The 16,040-nt window shown below is 40.5% G+C and overlaps 1 protein-coding gene across 1 annotated transcript in view; it reads right to left on the bottom strand.

The window, feature by feature from the left end:
- Positions 1 to 16,040, bottom strand: part of bcl3 (BCL3 transcription coactivator) — a 23,778-nt gene continuing 7,738 nt past the window's right edge. The window contains exons 5-11 of the mRNA XM_034698661.1: positions 10,136 to 10,244; positions 3,327 to 3,528; positions 1,986 to 2,074; positions 1,788 to 1,865; positions 1,230 to 1,397; positions 773 to 875; positions 1 to 692 (exon numbers count right to left, since the gene is read on the bottom strand). Coding sequence (XP_034554552.1) covers positions 577 to 692; positions 773 to 875; positions 1,230 to 1,397; positions 1,788 to 1,865; positions 1,986 to 2,074; positions 3,327 to 3,528; positions 10,136 to 10,244 — 865 coding nt within the window. The 3' untranslated portion in view covers positions 1 to 576. The remainder of the gene's footprint in view (positions 693 to 772; positions 876 to 1,229; positions 1,398 to 1,787; positions 1,866 to 1,985; positions 2,075 to 3,326; positions 3,529 to 10,135; positions 10,245 to 16,040) is intronic.

Raw genomic sequence — 16,040 nt, forward strand, 5'->3', positions numbered from 1 at the left:
GGATTTGTGTTTAGTTTTATATATTTATTGTCCTTACTGTCTTGTTAAGTACCAGTGTTCCATTCACCACGTCAAATTCCTTGTGTGTGCGAGCTCACTTGGCAATAAAGCTTTCTTGAATCTTGGATCTTGTATCTTGAATATTAAAGGTTGCCCAGGTTCAAACAGCTCAGGTCCGTCTTCATCATTTGCAGACTTGCCACACAGTATAACACAGTCTTAAGGTGAATCTTTGTTTGCCTTCATTTGCACACATCAGATGCTGCATATACAGTATGAATGCAGAGAAACCAAACTGTTATGTACAACAGTTTGTGGGTCACCAATCTAGGTCACAACAGCAGCTGGATTAAATAGTTTGAACACACTCTGCCAGTGAAGGAGTGGCACAAACCATGACTGTCTTCATTGAGTTCAATAAGGCTAGCTTGTAGGAATGTCTTATTTCCAGTGCAGTCTTTTACTGATCTATCATCCCATTGACTGAACCTTCTCCGTGATGTCCCCTTTGGCACTGAGTCTCTGTTGGTTGGCTCTGTAGAGGTAGCTGAAAGTTGCGCTGGACATAACTTAGAGCTAAAAAAATGGAAGAAGTGTAGATGGAGTCTTTGGAGAGTGAGAGTTGCTATGATAAGACGCGTGTGGTGTAGTTGAAGGTGAACATCCTCGACTGTGGCTCGGAGATGGGGACCCTAAAGAAGAGATAAAAAGCAGATGTTATAAACTGGGTCTTTGTGTCCTTGTCTCCCATTAGTACTTTGTTTTTTCTTACCAATTTCTGTTAAGTTGCTCCCATGTGGAGAGTTAGAGATAGAGGGATGATCTTGAACTCTCATCTGGTTGGATGCTCCTCTCCCTCGTAACACATCTGATATCTGCAAAAGATAGTCTGTTGAAACTTTTGTGTGCATGACTAAATGTGAGTCAAGTATTTAATATTGGTGGAGATCTCGGCGCATCATTCAAGTCAGACCTCTAGAGGGCAGAAAAGGTGCATTACTCAATGTGGTTCTAACCATTGTTTGTTACTGTTCAACCTTCATTTTTCTCACTATTTCTGGAGAAACAAAAGTAGTAGATAAAATACATTTTACATCACACAACTAAAGACTGCACAACATTTTGGTAACCTATTTTGGAGTCACTTTCCCTGACCATCAAAAAAGGCTACAGACAAGAGGCCTATTTCATTCAGCATATTATTCTTGTCCTGTTGTGTCCTTGCTCACTTTCTTGTTCTTTGCCACCATCACAGGGGTGTCATTGTGATAGTTCTTGAGGCTGCTGTCAGCTCCGCTCTTCAGCAGAAGCCTCACCGTGTCCACCTGACCTCGACCACATGCGCTGTGCAGAGCTGTGTTCCCACTGTATGACTGGCTGTTGACATCACAACTTCTCTGCAACAGAACAAAAAAACGGAAGTTGACACCGATATGATTCATAAAGAAAGAAGGAGTAGAGGCAGCTCAGCATGAAAAGTGAAACAAAAGATAAGTCTACAGAGAAGAACAGACAGATAAGGAAAGAGGTGAAGGTAAAATAATATTTTCAAAGCAGAGAAGAAGGTAGGAGAAAACATCATTCTGCCCATGTGCAACAAGTCTGTTAAGTTATGATAACAAACTAAGCTATTAGTATGTTAAGCCAATTCTTTGAAGGTCTTATCTGTCATCAAGAAAGGAAAGCAAACCCTCATTATAAGCCTGGAAGAGAAAACTGGACTTATCAAAGATAGCTGAGTCACAACCCTCCCCCCTCTTTCCTCCCTGCCCACACACCATCATTACCTCAATGAGGAAGTGCACCATGTCTGCGTTATTGCTCTCCACCGCGTGCATGAGGGGGCTCTGTCCGCTTTTAATGTCCTGGTTAGAGAAGGGGGAAAAAAAGAACCATGGGAAATTCAGAGGATTCAGAGACGGTAAATCTGAAATTTCGTGATGCCCTAAAACTTAGTCAGTGCTGAGTCAGCAAAAGAGACTGACCATGGCATTGATGTCAGCACCCACATCTAGCAGCATTCTGGCCAAATCCTTGTGGCCACGCAGCACAGCCAGATGAAGAGGGCTCAAACCTGAGAATATAAACGGAGCAGAACCTGTGTGTTATAACAAACAAAGGCAGACATGCATATATACAGTTTGACACACATGTTCATGACACACTCACCCTTTTAACACAACTAACTTTCAGAGACATAGGCAACATATTCAATTGATTATTTTGCACAGAACAGTAATTTTAAGGGTTCTAATGTATATTAATGGATGTCACTTTAGCAGAACAGCATCAGAAATCAAATTCATATATATGTGTATGTACTTGGGGTGGCTACAGCAAAGGCACGGTCACCCTATCTTTGTAGCCTTGACTGAGTAACAGCCAGAGGGAGCTGGTCAGATGATCTGAAGGGGGGGTGTAAAGCTTTAAAGCTAGCAAAAGATCCTGAAACTCAACCCAGATCTTGACTGGAAGCCAGTGCAATGTTGCAAGAGTAGGAGAAACGCTCTCTCTTCCTGGTTTCAGTAGACAGTTTAGCTGCAGTGTTTTAAACCATCTGCAAATTAGACAGGGAAGACTGACTGGTGCTCGAATAGGGGGCATTACAGTAGTCTAACTGAAGGGCAATTAAGGCATTGGAAACATTTGTAAATCATTAAGTGAGAGAAACAGTATGAGTTTGGCACCTAGAGGGAGCATGTATAGAGCAAACAATACAGGACCCAATATGGAGCTTTGAGGTACTCCCCAGGTGAGGGGGGGGGAAATTGGAAAGAATCTGTCACTTAAGTAGGATGTGACAATAGTAGATAATATTCATTGTAGATAGAAGAGACAGTGTGTATTTGGGGGGCTTTCTCCTGTAGCCAGACATGCTACTTTCACACTAAATTTGTCCTGTGCTTTGACATCACAGGCGTACGGTGGAGTTGTGGCAAAGTGACTCTAAAGCAGACCACAGAGAAGTCACAGTTTTATTCTCTTCCTGCCAAAACACGTAAAAAAACAACCAACCCAACCTCAACCATAGCAGCACTGTTACATTGTTCTTAGCTTATATACTGTTTGTTATTACATTAGGGGTTATATTTTCTTTATACCAGCTTGCAATTCCACGATGAGGAGTAAAAATGTGTCAGTAACACAGAATGCTTGTGAAAAAGTCATTTCTGTGGTGTATATGGATAATATACTGGGAATGATATGGTTAAAAACCATCTTAAGGCTTTGTGAGCTTTAACAACTTCATAGGAAGAGAGTCTGAGTCCCCCTAAGACCACTTCAGCACTGTCTGCACCAAAGAGCCTCTTCACACCAGGTCTTACCCTCAAAGTTTCTGATTTCCAGGCACGTGGAAGCCAAGGAGCAAGAGAGCAACACTGACAGACAGTCGTGCTGGTTGTATTCACAGCAGAGGTGGAGTGCCGTTTGCCCGTTACGGTCCAATGCAGCAGGGTCGGCCCCCGAGCTCAACAAAGCCTCCACCATGCTTGCCTGCTGAGTTATCACCGCCAGATGAAGAGGCGTCTGAGAGGGAGGATGAAAGCAAAGATGACAGTTTAGCCAAACCAGTGTTATCAGGTCCATAACCACATAGTGCAACACTCTATCTCTTAAAATAGTTTTAATTTTTCCCACTGACATACACAACGTGGTATTCAGAGAGTGTGACACCCCCCTTCCTCAACTAATGCTGAACAATGCGCCCACTCTCCACTGTCCTCAGAAACATCATTCCAGTCTCTTCAATTTAGTGATGGAGGCCTTGACCTTTGAAGATGCCCTTATTTCACAACAAGTATCTATCTGAGTTTCACTGTTCTGACTAAAGAAGCTTTTTAAATAGTGGAAATCCCAGATCCTGATTGCAACCAAATCTATCAATTTGGTTCATACCCTCAGGCGTTCCTAGTAAATTGCACATCAATCAGATAAATATTTGACATTTCAGAAAACACACTTCTCTGCTCTCTGGTGGAGGGTGAAATCAGAATGCTAATCATCCATAGTGTTTGTATGGTGAAGCTTTAGCATGAATGCTGGCACAATAAGCTCAGCTTGGTACAAACATAGACTGAATAAAACATATACATAATCTCAATGAAGTCTCCCACCATTGGTTCTAAAGAAGCCCAATGATGGTAGTTGTCATATCGGACATGCTGACTCCAACTGACTTTTGGCTAATCTAATAACCAGGTTGAGAGTTGGGGGGGTGAGGCAGGCCAATGAAACGTGGTTGCTGGCTACAACAACCCACCTGTCATTCAAGTCGGCCATGCCCCGGTTAAGTTAACTGTGTATAACTCTAAGTTATTAAAAACTTCACCTGAAAATGAAATGTTCTTATGAATGGAGAAATGAGCTACAGAGACCAAAATCATTGTTTTTTGTATGAGGTTGTCTATGTTCAAATCTGTTGTACAGATGGGGTTTAGCTATTGAAGTCAGCCTCAAGTGGCTGACGGCAAGCTTGGTCTTAGTCTAGAGATACCAATATCAGACTACCACTGCTTTTCAAGCTTGTTAATGAGCTTAATATACATTGTTTTTATTATCCAGCTTTCTTACTAGTCTCCTAGCTGTGTAAAATACTTGATTCTGATTCGTCAATAATAATAATAACAATAATAATAATAATAATAATCTTTATTTATAGAGCACTTTTCAAAAACTATGTTACAGATTGCTTAACAATGCCTCAAGGACATGTGCCATACAGACAGTGCAAGTATCATCAAAAACAAAAATAAACAAAATAAAAGCAAAATAAAAGCAGGACTCTGTGCAAGACACCTTGATCAAATAAAATCAGGAAATGCTCTTCGATAAAAGTATGTTTTGAGCAATGATTTAAAAGAGAGCACAGAGTCTGCCAACCTAATTTCCTCCGGCAGTTCATTCCACAGCTGTGGGGCCCAGGCTGCAAAAGCCTTGTCCCCCCTTGTTTTAAGACGAGTTTTTGGGACTGACAACAGCTCTTTGCCCGAGGATTGCGCACTGGAGTGTACAGTGTTAAACGGTCAGAGATAAAACCAGGTTCGAGACCGTGCAGAGCTTTAAAAGTAACCAATACAATCTTAAAATCAATTCAAAACTCCTTACCACTGGTTAATCCTTTTGGAAAGGAAAGGTGACACCAGTTACAGCTTGATGACGCACAAAACACATATCAAACCAATCTGGGGAAAAGAGTTTGACCGCAAATCTAGAGTACTGGTTATTATTTCACCTCTTCCTGTCGACAATGTGACAAAAATGTTACTGTTCGATAAAATCAAATCAAAAAATAAACATGGAGGATATTTTCAATATTACTTTCAATTTGTTGGGAGAGAACACAACTTTAGAATCGTGAAAATCATCTTTAGATCAGTTCTTAGTGTCAACTTGTTTGTATATTTGGTTGGTAGCCAAGTAATAAGTGGGATCATGTATAGTTAGCCGGTGGTTAGGCAAAAATAAAATCCCTTCAGGGGGGTTTTGTTTCATTCTTACTTATTTGATCCCTTCTTCATTTATACAAACAATAGTAGGGTGACAAAACTCAACACTTTATGGGCTTGGTTATTACTTATTTATTTATTCATTTATTTATTTATTGGCTTTGTGTGGGTAGGGTCATTATGTTAAATCTTGACAGAGCCATGGCTAGCTGTTACTTACTGTTTTGTGTCTTCTTCTTATGCTAAGTGAACTAGCTGTTGGCTGTAACTGCATACTATACAGACCTGATAGTGATCTGATCTCCTACAACTATTAGTGACAAAGCAAAAGAGCAAAGTTCTAACCACAAAGAACTGATTTTTTTGATTCATGCTGCATGGAACAAACACCAAACAAGGGAACTGACAATATACAAAATCTTCAAATCTCCCCAGTCTGAGGCTGGAGGAAGAGTGCTAGAATTTCTAGTAAATGTCTTTGTTCTTCATACCCAACCTGTTCTACAGGTTAAAAGTCAGACACACAATAAAACAAAGGACATAAGGAAGGACCAATGCCAGAAATGAATAAACAAGGAAGTGGATCTTGTAAGGTTATTTTTATAACACATCACAAGATCATTACATTCCGGCACAGGTACTACGTGTCAATTCCCATTTATAAACAAACACACCGAACACACAGACACTCACACACTGCCAAACACACATAGTTATGAGCAATCAAATCAAACTGTCAGAGATCAGACCTTTGCACCACAGAGTAAACACCAAATCAGCAACAAGCCTTGCATTAGAGCGTGTGATGTATCCAAAACAAGGAGGGGTTAATTCTGAGAGTCCAACAGTCTACAAGTGCAGTGAAAACAAAAATTACACACACTACATCAGGTGCTTTCCTGGAAGTGCTGAATAAAATCACTTGTGCAATCTAGGATGTTCTTTTGGGTGAGGTAAGCATGTATCATCCTGTTGATAATTATGTCAACTGTGGCCATGGAACACACTGACGTCCTGCTGTTTAAATAAAGCAGAGCATAACTTCAGTCACAAATAAGGGAAGTCTTTCAATCTGGAATTTTTAACTTCTTTCAAGTTACCCAATAAACACAGTAACCAGGAACGGGTGGTTGTTCCAAGTTTCGCTTTTGCTGTAATAGTACTGTATGCGCTCTGTGTGTGTGTGTGTGTGTGTGTGTGTGTGTGTGTGTGTGTGTGTGTGTGTGTGTGTGTGTGTGTGTGTGTGTGTGTGTGTTGATGTGTGTGTGTGTGTGTACTGGAGGTTTGTTCCAGTAAAGACTATTAAAAAAAGTAGTCTAGCAGTGGGAGAGCGTTGTTGTGGAATTCCACAAGTGTGTCAATGCCAGTGTTCTTCCCTTCAGCTCCTGTTTCCCTGAATCCTGTGAGTCACACACTTGCAGATAAAACAACACACACATAACTGCACACAGACACACCGCTTACACACACACACACACACACACACACACACACACTCACACAATACATTCCTCTGAGAAAAGTAAGTATTTGAATTTCTTCTAATCAGCATTTGCTTTCGGATTTAATGTCTGTCCTGCTTTCATCAGACAGCAATCATGAAACTTAAAAAAATATGACCTTCTCAACAAAGGCCTTTTAAGGGCTCCAAAATAGACAGTTTTTGTGAAGCAAGTTGGCAGGGTTTAGCTGTAGGTTCCTGTATTTAAGAGTGACTAAAACAAAAAAATCCAGTACAGATAAGAGGAAGGGAGGGAGGGCGGAGAGACAGAGGAATGAGGAAGAAACGGAAGCGGCAGAGGGGAGTTCAGGGGAAAGATGGGATCACAAGGGAAAATCCCTTCTCTTTCCCCTGGGTCTGTCCTCGCACACTTGCATTCCTGCAAAATGAGCAGATCCACATGAAGGAGGTGAAAAGATGAGAGAGAAGAGAGAAGGTTTATGGGCATGGAGAACAGCCCCAGGCTGTAAGCAGTGCCAAAAACAAGGAGAGGTGGAAGGCTGCAGTAAGAGATAGGTTGTTTTTCTACAGTGCACAATTCAAGTTTAAGCTCTGTCCTGTTGCATGAATAAAGATTCAGCTCTCTTACGTCAGTGTTGTTCACAGTAACACAGATAGAATCAGTCACATCATCAGTTAAGCCTAGGAAACCAACATTCTCTCAAGATATGTGCAGCAAGAGATATGCAAAAGAGAGAGAGAGAGAGAGAGAGAGACGGAGAGAGAGAGAGAGAGAGAGAGAGAGAGAGAGAGAGAGAGAGAGAGAGAGTTGAGCAGGAAGGGAAAGTCCCTATAAACTACCCGAGCAAGGTATAGTTGAGAAACAGCCCAAAGCAAGGGAGGGGGGGGGGGGGGGGGTCATGTGACTTCTCGGAACAAGAATATTAAGCACACACAATCACACATCTTGATAGCTCAATCATGCAAACACAGGCGCACACACTTAGACAAAAATGAAATTAAAAGCATGTAACCTGTATGCAAAAGGCAAACTGAAAAACAATCATATAAATGTTACTGCAGTGAACATTCATAGATATATCTTCTTTTTTTAAAAATATGTATTAAATTAAATTGCTGCAGACCATCTGCATGCTGCTAGTAGATGTTACTCATAAAGCATCTGAACTTTTGTGCATGTTTTAGTGTGGGTGGTCCTCAGGCACAAGGTGCACAAACCTCATTTGTGTCAGTGCCAAACACTGAACCATAAACTGGTGAGAGCAGATACTAAAGAGTGTGTTTGTGTAGTCACACTTACAGCGTGACCAGCGTAGGAGTATCAAACAGATGTGTCTCTACCATCACAGTAGTTCAGTGAGTGGAACACAGATCAAGCACTGACACTTGCACTATTGTTCAGTTATGGTACTGATAGTAACACTCTGTCAAATAGTCCCATATGTAAACCCACAGAAACGCAGGATCTATCATCAATATTGGAAAAAGCTGTATTCAATTTCTCTTCGTCAGTGGGAAGTTGGCCAGTGTGTTCAGAACTGTATCTATATAAAGATGTTTATTAAGAACAATACAATGATTTTTAGATCGGCCTATTCAGCTGAAACCACATAGTGTGGCAGGCAACGGACTGAGACAGTACCTTTGCCTAAAATCTCTTTTTTTGGTTATAACTGCATATGGCATAATAATGGTAAGTGTGTGAAAAAGTGTGTTTGTGTGTATCATTGTTGCGTGCATGCATCTTCACACACAGGATATCACAAAGCCTATGCTGTCAAGCCTCAGCGATGAGGGAAGACAACAACGGATGACAGCACCAGCGTTATTTCTGGTAAGCGCACCCGTGGTGTCCTGTGTGGTGTGAAACCCCAGCCTTGAGAACTACAGCTCTGCAGGGCTCAGGTGCTTTCTCTGTTGAAGGATGAAAGACAAGAAAAGCTGGCAGGATGCACAGTAGGAGGGTGAGGATCTGGAGACAACGGAGAGGAAAAGTATGCAGAAGTATTGGCTTAAGGCCAGTGGTTGGGACAGCCCTGGATTGGGAAACACTGAAAGAGACTTTCGTGTACTCATTCTTTCACAGGACACAGTAGTTTTCCTATACTTTTAGGGAGAAAGTTCTAAAAGACATGGTAACCTTTACAAAGAGTCATCAGCATGGAAGTTCATTGGGTCCATTACTCATTAAATATAAAAGACAAACATCCAGAGTAACACTGGATAAAGAGTGTCAGTCACATTCTTAATTAAGAAAGAATGAATCTAATTTTCTGCTTGCCAACAATTTTAAAATGACGTGTTTACAATTCAGGACATTGTTTTTATGCTTCTTCATGTGCTTGTTGTTAACGCTATGGCATGAGTTCAGGGTTCATGACAGTTCATGAGAATTCTACTCTGCTTAATCATCTTTCCTCTGAATTTTACAGCGTAGCAAATTCAACATGCAACCCTGAAAAATCCCGTCCTATAGAGACACTGAGCGCTACAAAAAATGTGTACTAATCAACGAGAATGTTACAAAACACATTTAGTCCTTCCCAGCATGTGTGTGGCTTTGGCTTGTGTCAAACACAGGTGGGGAACCAGGAAGGGTGAATTCCACTGCCTAACCATCAGCCACCATGACTGTAAGAGTGTGTGATAACGCAGCACAAGGCAAGAAGGAAACCAAGGCACTTCCTCTTTCATTCTTTTCCTTGTTACTGTTATCAGAACAGTGAAGCGGGGGAACGTGTGTTACATGTTGTGTTGTGGTTGGCTGGGCAGAAGTCCCCTACTGCACCTCTATTCTGCATCTTTCTCTTATGGTTTAAACTAGATGATGCTGAGAAATGTTTTTTTTAATCTTCTTGTTGATTAGATTTCGTCCACTTAATAACCAGCAACCTTGAGGAACCAAAAAAAAGCCAACACACAAGTTATAATATCTGCAGTTCCTCAAATGGCCACTTGGGGCGAGCTCTGAAAGTGAGTCAAAAACCCCAATATCATAATATGAAAAGTCAGTTTGGTCCCGAATAACTTAACTGACTTATTGAAGGCGTACGGGGCTACGCTTTTAAATGACCCGCCTGTTTAAATCATGTAAAGGCATAAAATCATGCATTTTTATTATAAGGGCACCGTGAAGTTACATCAAAAGGAAACCCCATGTCAGCTTCGGTCCATCAATTTAAAGCACAGACATGTGACATATGCATTCAAAGTGTATTTGTGTTACCTGGCGGAGGTTGTTGTAGATATCTAGACTCCTGCAAGCCGACAGCAGAAGTTGGATCAGCTTGCAGACAAAAGCATACTTCCCCTGGACCACTGCTATATGAAGAACTCTGTAATGAGAAAAATGACATAAAGAATATTTTTACACTCACAGCTGAAACAATCAACATTGTGTCCAAATGACACACGGTATCTTGGAAATGAGATTTGGCCTCAACAGAAAACGTACCAATAAGATAACTAAACAGAACTTTTTTTTGCAGGTGACAGAAAGATTCTTTAAATCCAACAGAAACCTTGGAAAAACCCAAGCGCTGGACTTTTCATCAGCATCCCAGCGGCTACTTTATACATACAGTATACATGCAACACATGCAACAATTATATGACATAACATTTTGACACTATTTGGTGATTTAATTATGTAAATGTAATTCAAAACTTGGGGCAATTCTTGTCTTTAAACTGTTCATACCTGTGAATTACAAACCATTATCTACTGAATATAGTTTCATTTCATTTGACATACGGTCAACATAAGGCAGGAGTTAAAATGTTTGAAAAGATTTGCTTATTTGCCTTCTTTGTAAGATAAATTCTACTACATTTGTGAAAACAGCTTTATAGCACCATCTATAATATATATAGCAACAGCTAACAGTCTGTTAATGTCAGCTAAACATAAGGACTGTGTTACACGAAGACAAATGCAACTTACTGGCATCTGTCAAGCTCATCCTTTACTTAATTATACATTCAAACTGTTATCTTCCCTCTACAAAAACTGGCATGATAAGGAGTTAACTCTTGATGTGCTGGTAAATGCCAAAGCGGAGGTTGTTGCCTTTGTACAGAGCCAGGCTAGCTTTTGACTGGACTCCATGCTAATCTCTCCTGAACTGTAATCCAGAAGTGCTTGAAATAACCAGAGTCTAAACTACTTGCTTGGATGAAAAAATATATATCTTAACACATTCTGATCGTGGTCTTCTAGATGGAGGTTGTTTTTGTTATCTTAAGCTCTAAAGTTGACTGGATCACCTGATTTAAAATATCCAAGTAACAGCTTTGCAGAGGAGCTCCACAGATGTACAGGCATGACTCACGCAGTCCTTATCACACCCTTATCAAGACTAAAGGGGAAACCACTATCTGAGGTTTCTACCTGAAGCGAAAGAACAAGTGCAGGCCAAAGTTAGGGACAAGGCAGAAAACCGAGCAGGGGGAGGGCATGTTGGAGAAAAGAGTTTAGCAGTTTTTCACATTTTTCTTTTCAATCGGTCTGTAGCATATAGGCTTCCAGTAAGAGCCAGCCGCTTTCGTGTCACTTCCTGTTGTCAGTAACAATGGCAGCATTCTTTATCTTGCTGTTTTTTGCTGTGAAATCCAGCCATCAAGCTGCATGGTTTCTATCAGGGTTTTTTTGGAGGTGCACTCAGTCAGCTTCATCCAATGGATAAATCAAAAGCAGACATATGGTACAAGCCTGAGACAGGAAACAGGGGCAATTCTCAAAAAGGTTTTATTTCAGAAAACTAGTTCTAACAACACTTCCTCTCAGAGATGTGTCCCACTGACATGGAGTCATTAAGAACTGTAATTCCTTGTTGAAAAATTAAGATTAAAGGCCTCTCTAAGCACACAAAGTCTCTGTTGCATGATGCTCGGTTCTACATTTGCACAGAAAACTACATTTCCCTGCACATCTATCTATCTATCTATCTATCTATCTATCTATCTATCTATCTATCTATCTATCTATTGTTTTACCGCATCCCATTAATGTGATCTAATCAATTCTTTCATATTTGAACCACATAGCAGTTTATACATGATCTCTATATTCAAAATGGGGCATTTGAATTTCTTGTTCAGATTCTGCAGCAACAAAGACAAGTCTATTAGAATAATACCTGTGATTTTCCAAACCGGAGCATAAGCATGTGTCAACCTTCACTAAGTAGTTGTGAAACATGCTCTGGTGGTCTCAGTGTACATTATCAAAATTCAGGGAAAAAAAGGCAAAGCTTGAAAAATGCTCACGCAAGTGTGAATACATCCATAATGTTAAAAAACTGCACAAACAGGCATTTACAACTCTGAGTAAAAAAAAGAAAAATTAATGTGCAAAAGCCGGTTGAAGTTGCCAATGCAACAGGCTATCAGATGACTCTTGACATATGAGCGAAGCAGCAGAAAAAGCAGAACTGTGCGTTCAAATGGGAGTGAGTGTGGTGGGTCTTTCCTCAGCTGGTCCCTGTTACTGTAACTGAACAAATCTGTATCAGAATCTATTTATTATATTTACTGTACATGCTATTAGCTTCCCATGAAAAGCCCCTGCTGTGCCTTGACAATAAATCATGCAATGACTCAGGTGACCAATCCTGCTCCGTTTTATACAGAGGCCTGCGACAAATATAGTTGCAGGCCTTTCAAATATGACTTTTTAAGGATTTCGTCAGTCCTTGAACACTGTTAATGCTAATAAATAGAACATCAGATGCCTACTGTACTGTACTTTCCACTGTGAAAAAACAAATGAATCACAAGTCATGTCTTTAAACACTGAGCTCAACTGCTATATCTGTGTGTGCCTTTTTATGGGTCTTCAGTAACATTGTCTCCCTTTATAAGCTAATTTCATTCGGTATCCATCTCTCTCTTTTCTCTTGAGATGAAACCATACTGTTTCTTGTTCCTGGAAGTGGGGCAGACCACAGCCCCAGATAACCCCAAGCACAGCGACACTGACGCAGACAGGAGTCCCGCGCTTGCCACAATAACACTGACAGATCTGGTCTGTGTGTTAACGTGTTTGTGTGTTAACGTGTTTGTGTGTTTGAGAGAGTGTTTGAGAGAGTGTGAAAAGAGAACTGACAGAGAAAAAAAGACAAGGAGAGAAGGAAGCTTTGCGTGCTATGTTGTCTGGTAAGTGAGGGTTCTCCAAACTGACGGATCAGACTGCAGCCTGTTAAATACTGTGGTCTGAGGACCAGCTGAGCAATGAGGGGATGTGCAAGTGTGCGGGAATAGTAAACGAGAAGCAGAAACACACGAGTGACAAGAAATTACAGCTTATGTCCCACTGCATTATTTGCTCCACTCATTGCAAAGAATAATGTGATAAAGCTATTCATGGTGAAAACGTTTAAAACATGAGTCACATCTACAAATGACAAAATAAATCAGAGAGCACTTCTGCATCCCCATACCATAATGGATGCCTGCTTTTAAAGTCTGTAACGATCAGAGCCAGATGGTTCTTCTCGTCTAAAGCACAGGACACAACGTCACTGGCATTTTTGGGATCGTAAGTATGGTTTCTCTTTGAATGGTACAGCTTTAACCTGTGTTTTCAGAAGCAGCGACAAACACAGGCAATGGTTTTTTCGAAGCGATTTTGAGCCAATGCAGTGGTTTCCACTACAGAGTCATAAAGCAAATGCAGTGATTTCCACTACAGAGTCATGTCTTATTTTAATGCAGAGGGCCCAAAGATCATGGCCATCCACTTTTGGTTTTCAGCCTTGTCCCTTTTGCAGAGAGATTTCTCCAGAATCTTTTAATGATATTATATACAGGAGACAATAAATCCTCCACTTTTTAAAAAATTTTTTACACTGCAATTGTTGAACTATTTGCCAACATGCTCTCTCACAGAGTGATAAACCTCTTTCCACCTTCACTATCGAGAGCCCTAGTCTTACTCTAATCAAGCAGCAACCTCAGGTCTAAAAATATGAGTCCAATGCGGAATCGTTAAAAGCTGCAGTTCATCGAGGTTCCGCTTGAGGCTGGCTCCGGAAGTACTGGAAGTCACATACACATGAATGGGAAAAAAACGATCTTTACAGCAGAAATAAACATGTTTACAGCCTGGTACAAAAGACGAGTGTAGTCTGGATAGCTCATTTCTCGACCGGCTCACACTGTACGGGGGGTGAATTTTTTTCTAAAGCGGCAATTTCGAAGATATTGAGATTACGAGTCTTCCAATGAGAGGCACAGCTGCCTGTGGGAACACTGCAGCTGTTGGCTAGGAGGCTCAAACTCCGCCTCTTTACATCACACTGGCTCCACAGAAGCAATATGGCTCCCACAGACGATTGGTCTCAAAAAGCTCTTCAGAAACAGATGGGTGATGTCATGGATATTACGTCCATATTTTGTACAGTCTATGACTCTAATGCTCTTTTTGTACCCAGTTACTAACCTGTTGCAAATGAACCTGATCAGTTGGGAGATGTGTCCAGTTGTTTTTGTTTGTTTTTCTGCATTACAGTTCTTTCAGTATTTTTTTGTCCCTGTCCAAACTTTTTCTACACGTTGCTGACATCAAATTTGAAAAATAAACATACATGTTTTATTAAAAATTAGATTTTTTAGATGAAACATTTGATATGTTGTCTTTGCACCACCAATAAAAATATTTTCCCAGCACCCCGACATTTTTGGAATTGAGGTTGTACTTAGTTTAACAGGCAGTTAAAACTCATAGTACTGTAGTGCTCTTTAAAAGAACTTGTGAAATACTTTTTGTCAAATAGTATTTACAGATATTACTACTAATATTTGTAAATGAACATGTATAAGTGATTGTAAGCCAGTCTGATGCAACACAAAAATGAAGAGATACAGAGAGAGGGAGACAGAGACAGAGAGAGAGGGAGAAAAAAAAAGATGTAGCTGATAGAAAGCAAGCGGTAAATGAGGAAGTGAGGAACGGATGTTTGGGTTTTTCGAGCCCATTCATTTAAAAAACACTGAGAAGAAAAGAGAGAGACAGAGACACCTGAGAAAAACCACAATCATGTTAAAAAAACTGAGCACTCACTGGTTTTCCCGAAACTAAGGGGCTCAGAGGCGATGAGAACAGAAGATGAACGCCCTAATTGACGTAAGAGCACTGTCACTCAAGTTTAACACACGCACGCACACATATACACAGACAGACAGACAGACTGTGTGAAAAGTACAGGGGGGATAAGAGTGTTTCTTTCTGCAGAATTCAAGAATTCATTACCACAGAACACAAAGTAGGTGCGATACAAGACGAACAATGCCTGAATTGCGTCACACAGAGAACAGATTTTACATTATCTTCACAGTTTGGTGCATTAACTCACAGCTATTCAAAATGATTAATATTAGTATTTTTATCCTTGTGACTACCCATGCAAGTTTGCACATCACTGAAATATCTTAAATCATATGTAGAGTTATATCTGCAAGTTTAAAAATTAAAAAAGGTACTTTTTAAGGATAGCTATCTTTAAGGACAGTACACATAGAATTGCTCTTAAATCAATGCCACTCTCTCTTTATAGTCTTGGTGATCATGAGTCTCTGAAGCAGATATTGGACAATGAGCAGCTGTGACTTGTCACGGGACTTATGGCTCCATGGTCATCACGAGTATTTTTGCGAATAGATGCAAATGATGCTGATACTTTGTGAAACCTCAACATCAAAGCCCCCTTCATCTCTTGGACATGCTTTGTTTTTCAGTCACATGACTATGTGAGAGTGTGTGTGCCTGTGTGTGTTTGTGTTTTTGTATCAGTTTGACATTTCAGTTAGTGTGTGGGAGGGTGTTAAACCTTTACACAAAGTAAAGTAGCCATGCGTTAAAGTTTAATATTTGCATTCATGTGATCTTAAGAAACGCTTGTGTATATTACTTGCACTGCCACCCAAACCCCCCTCCTATTCTACACCAAAAAGGACAGGTACATGTGTATGGCCTCAACTGCTTTTCCTGGTAAGCTTGTTAGATCAGAGTTTCTATCGTCACTTGGTGAATCATGTCTGATGTATGATAAACCAGATTCCCTTGCATGAAGTGAAACAGCAGTAAAGAATTTGGTTGGACATCAGAGGGGCTGTGACTATACCTGTTCAAT

Source organism: Notolabrus celidotus, chromosome 12 (assembly GCF_009762535.1).
Source record: "Notolabrus celidotus isolate fNotCel1 chromosome 12, fNotCel1.pri, whole genome shotgun sequence".
In the NCBI taxonomy this organism is placed as follows: Eukaryota; Metazoa; Chordata; class Actinopteri; order Labriformes; family Labridae; genus Notolabrus; species Notolabrus celidotus.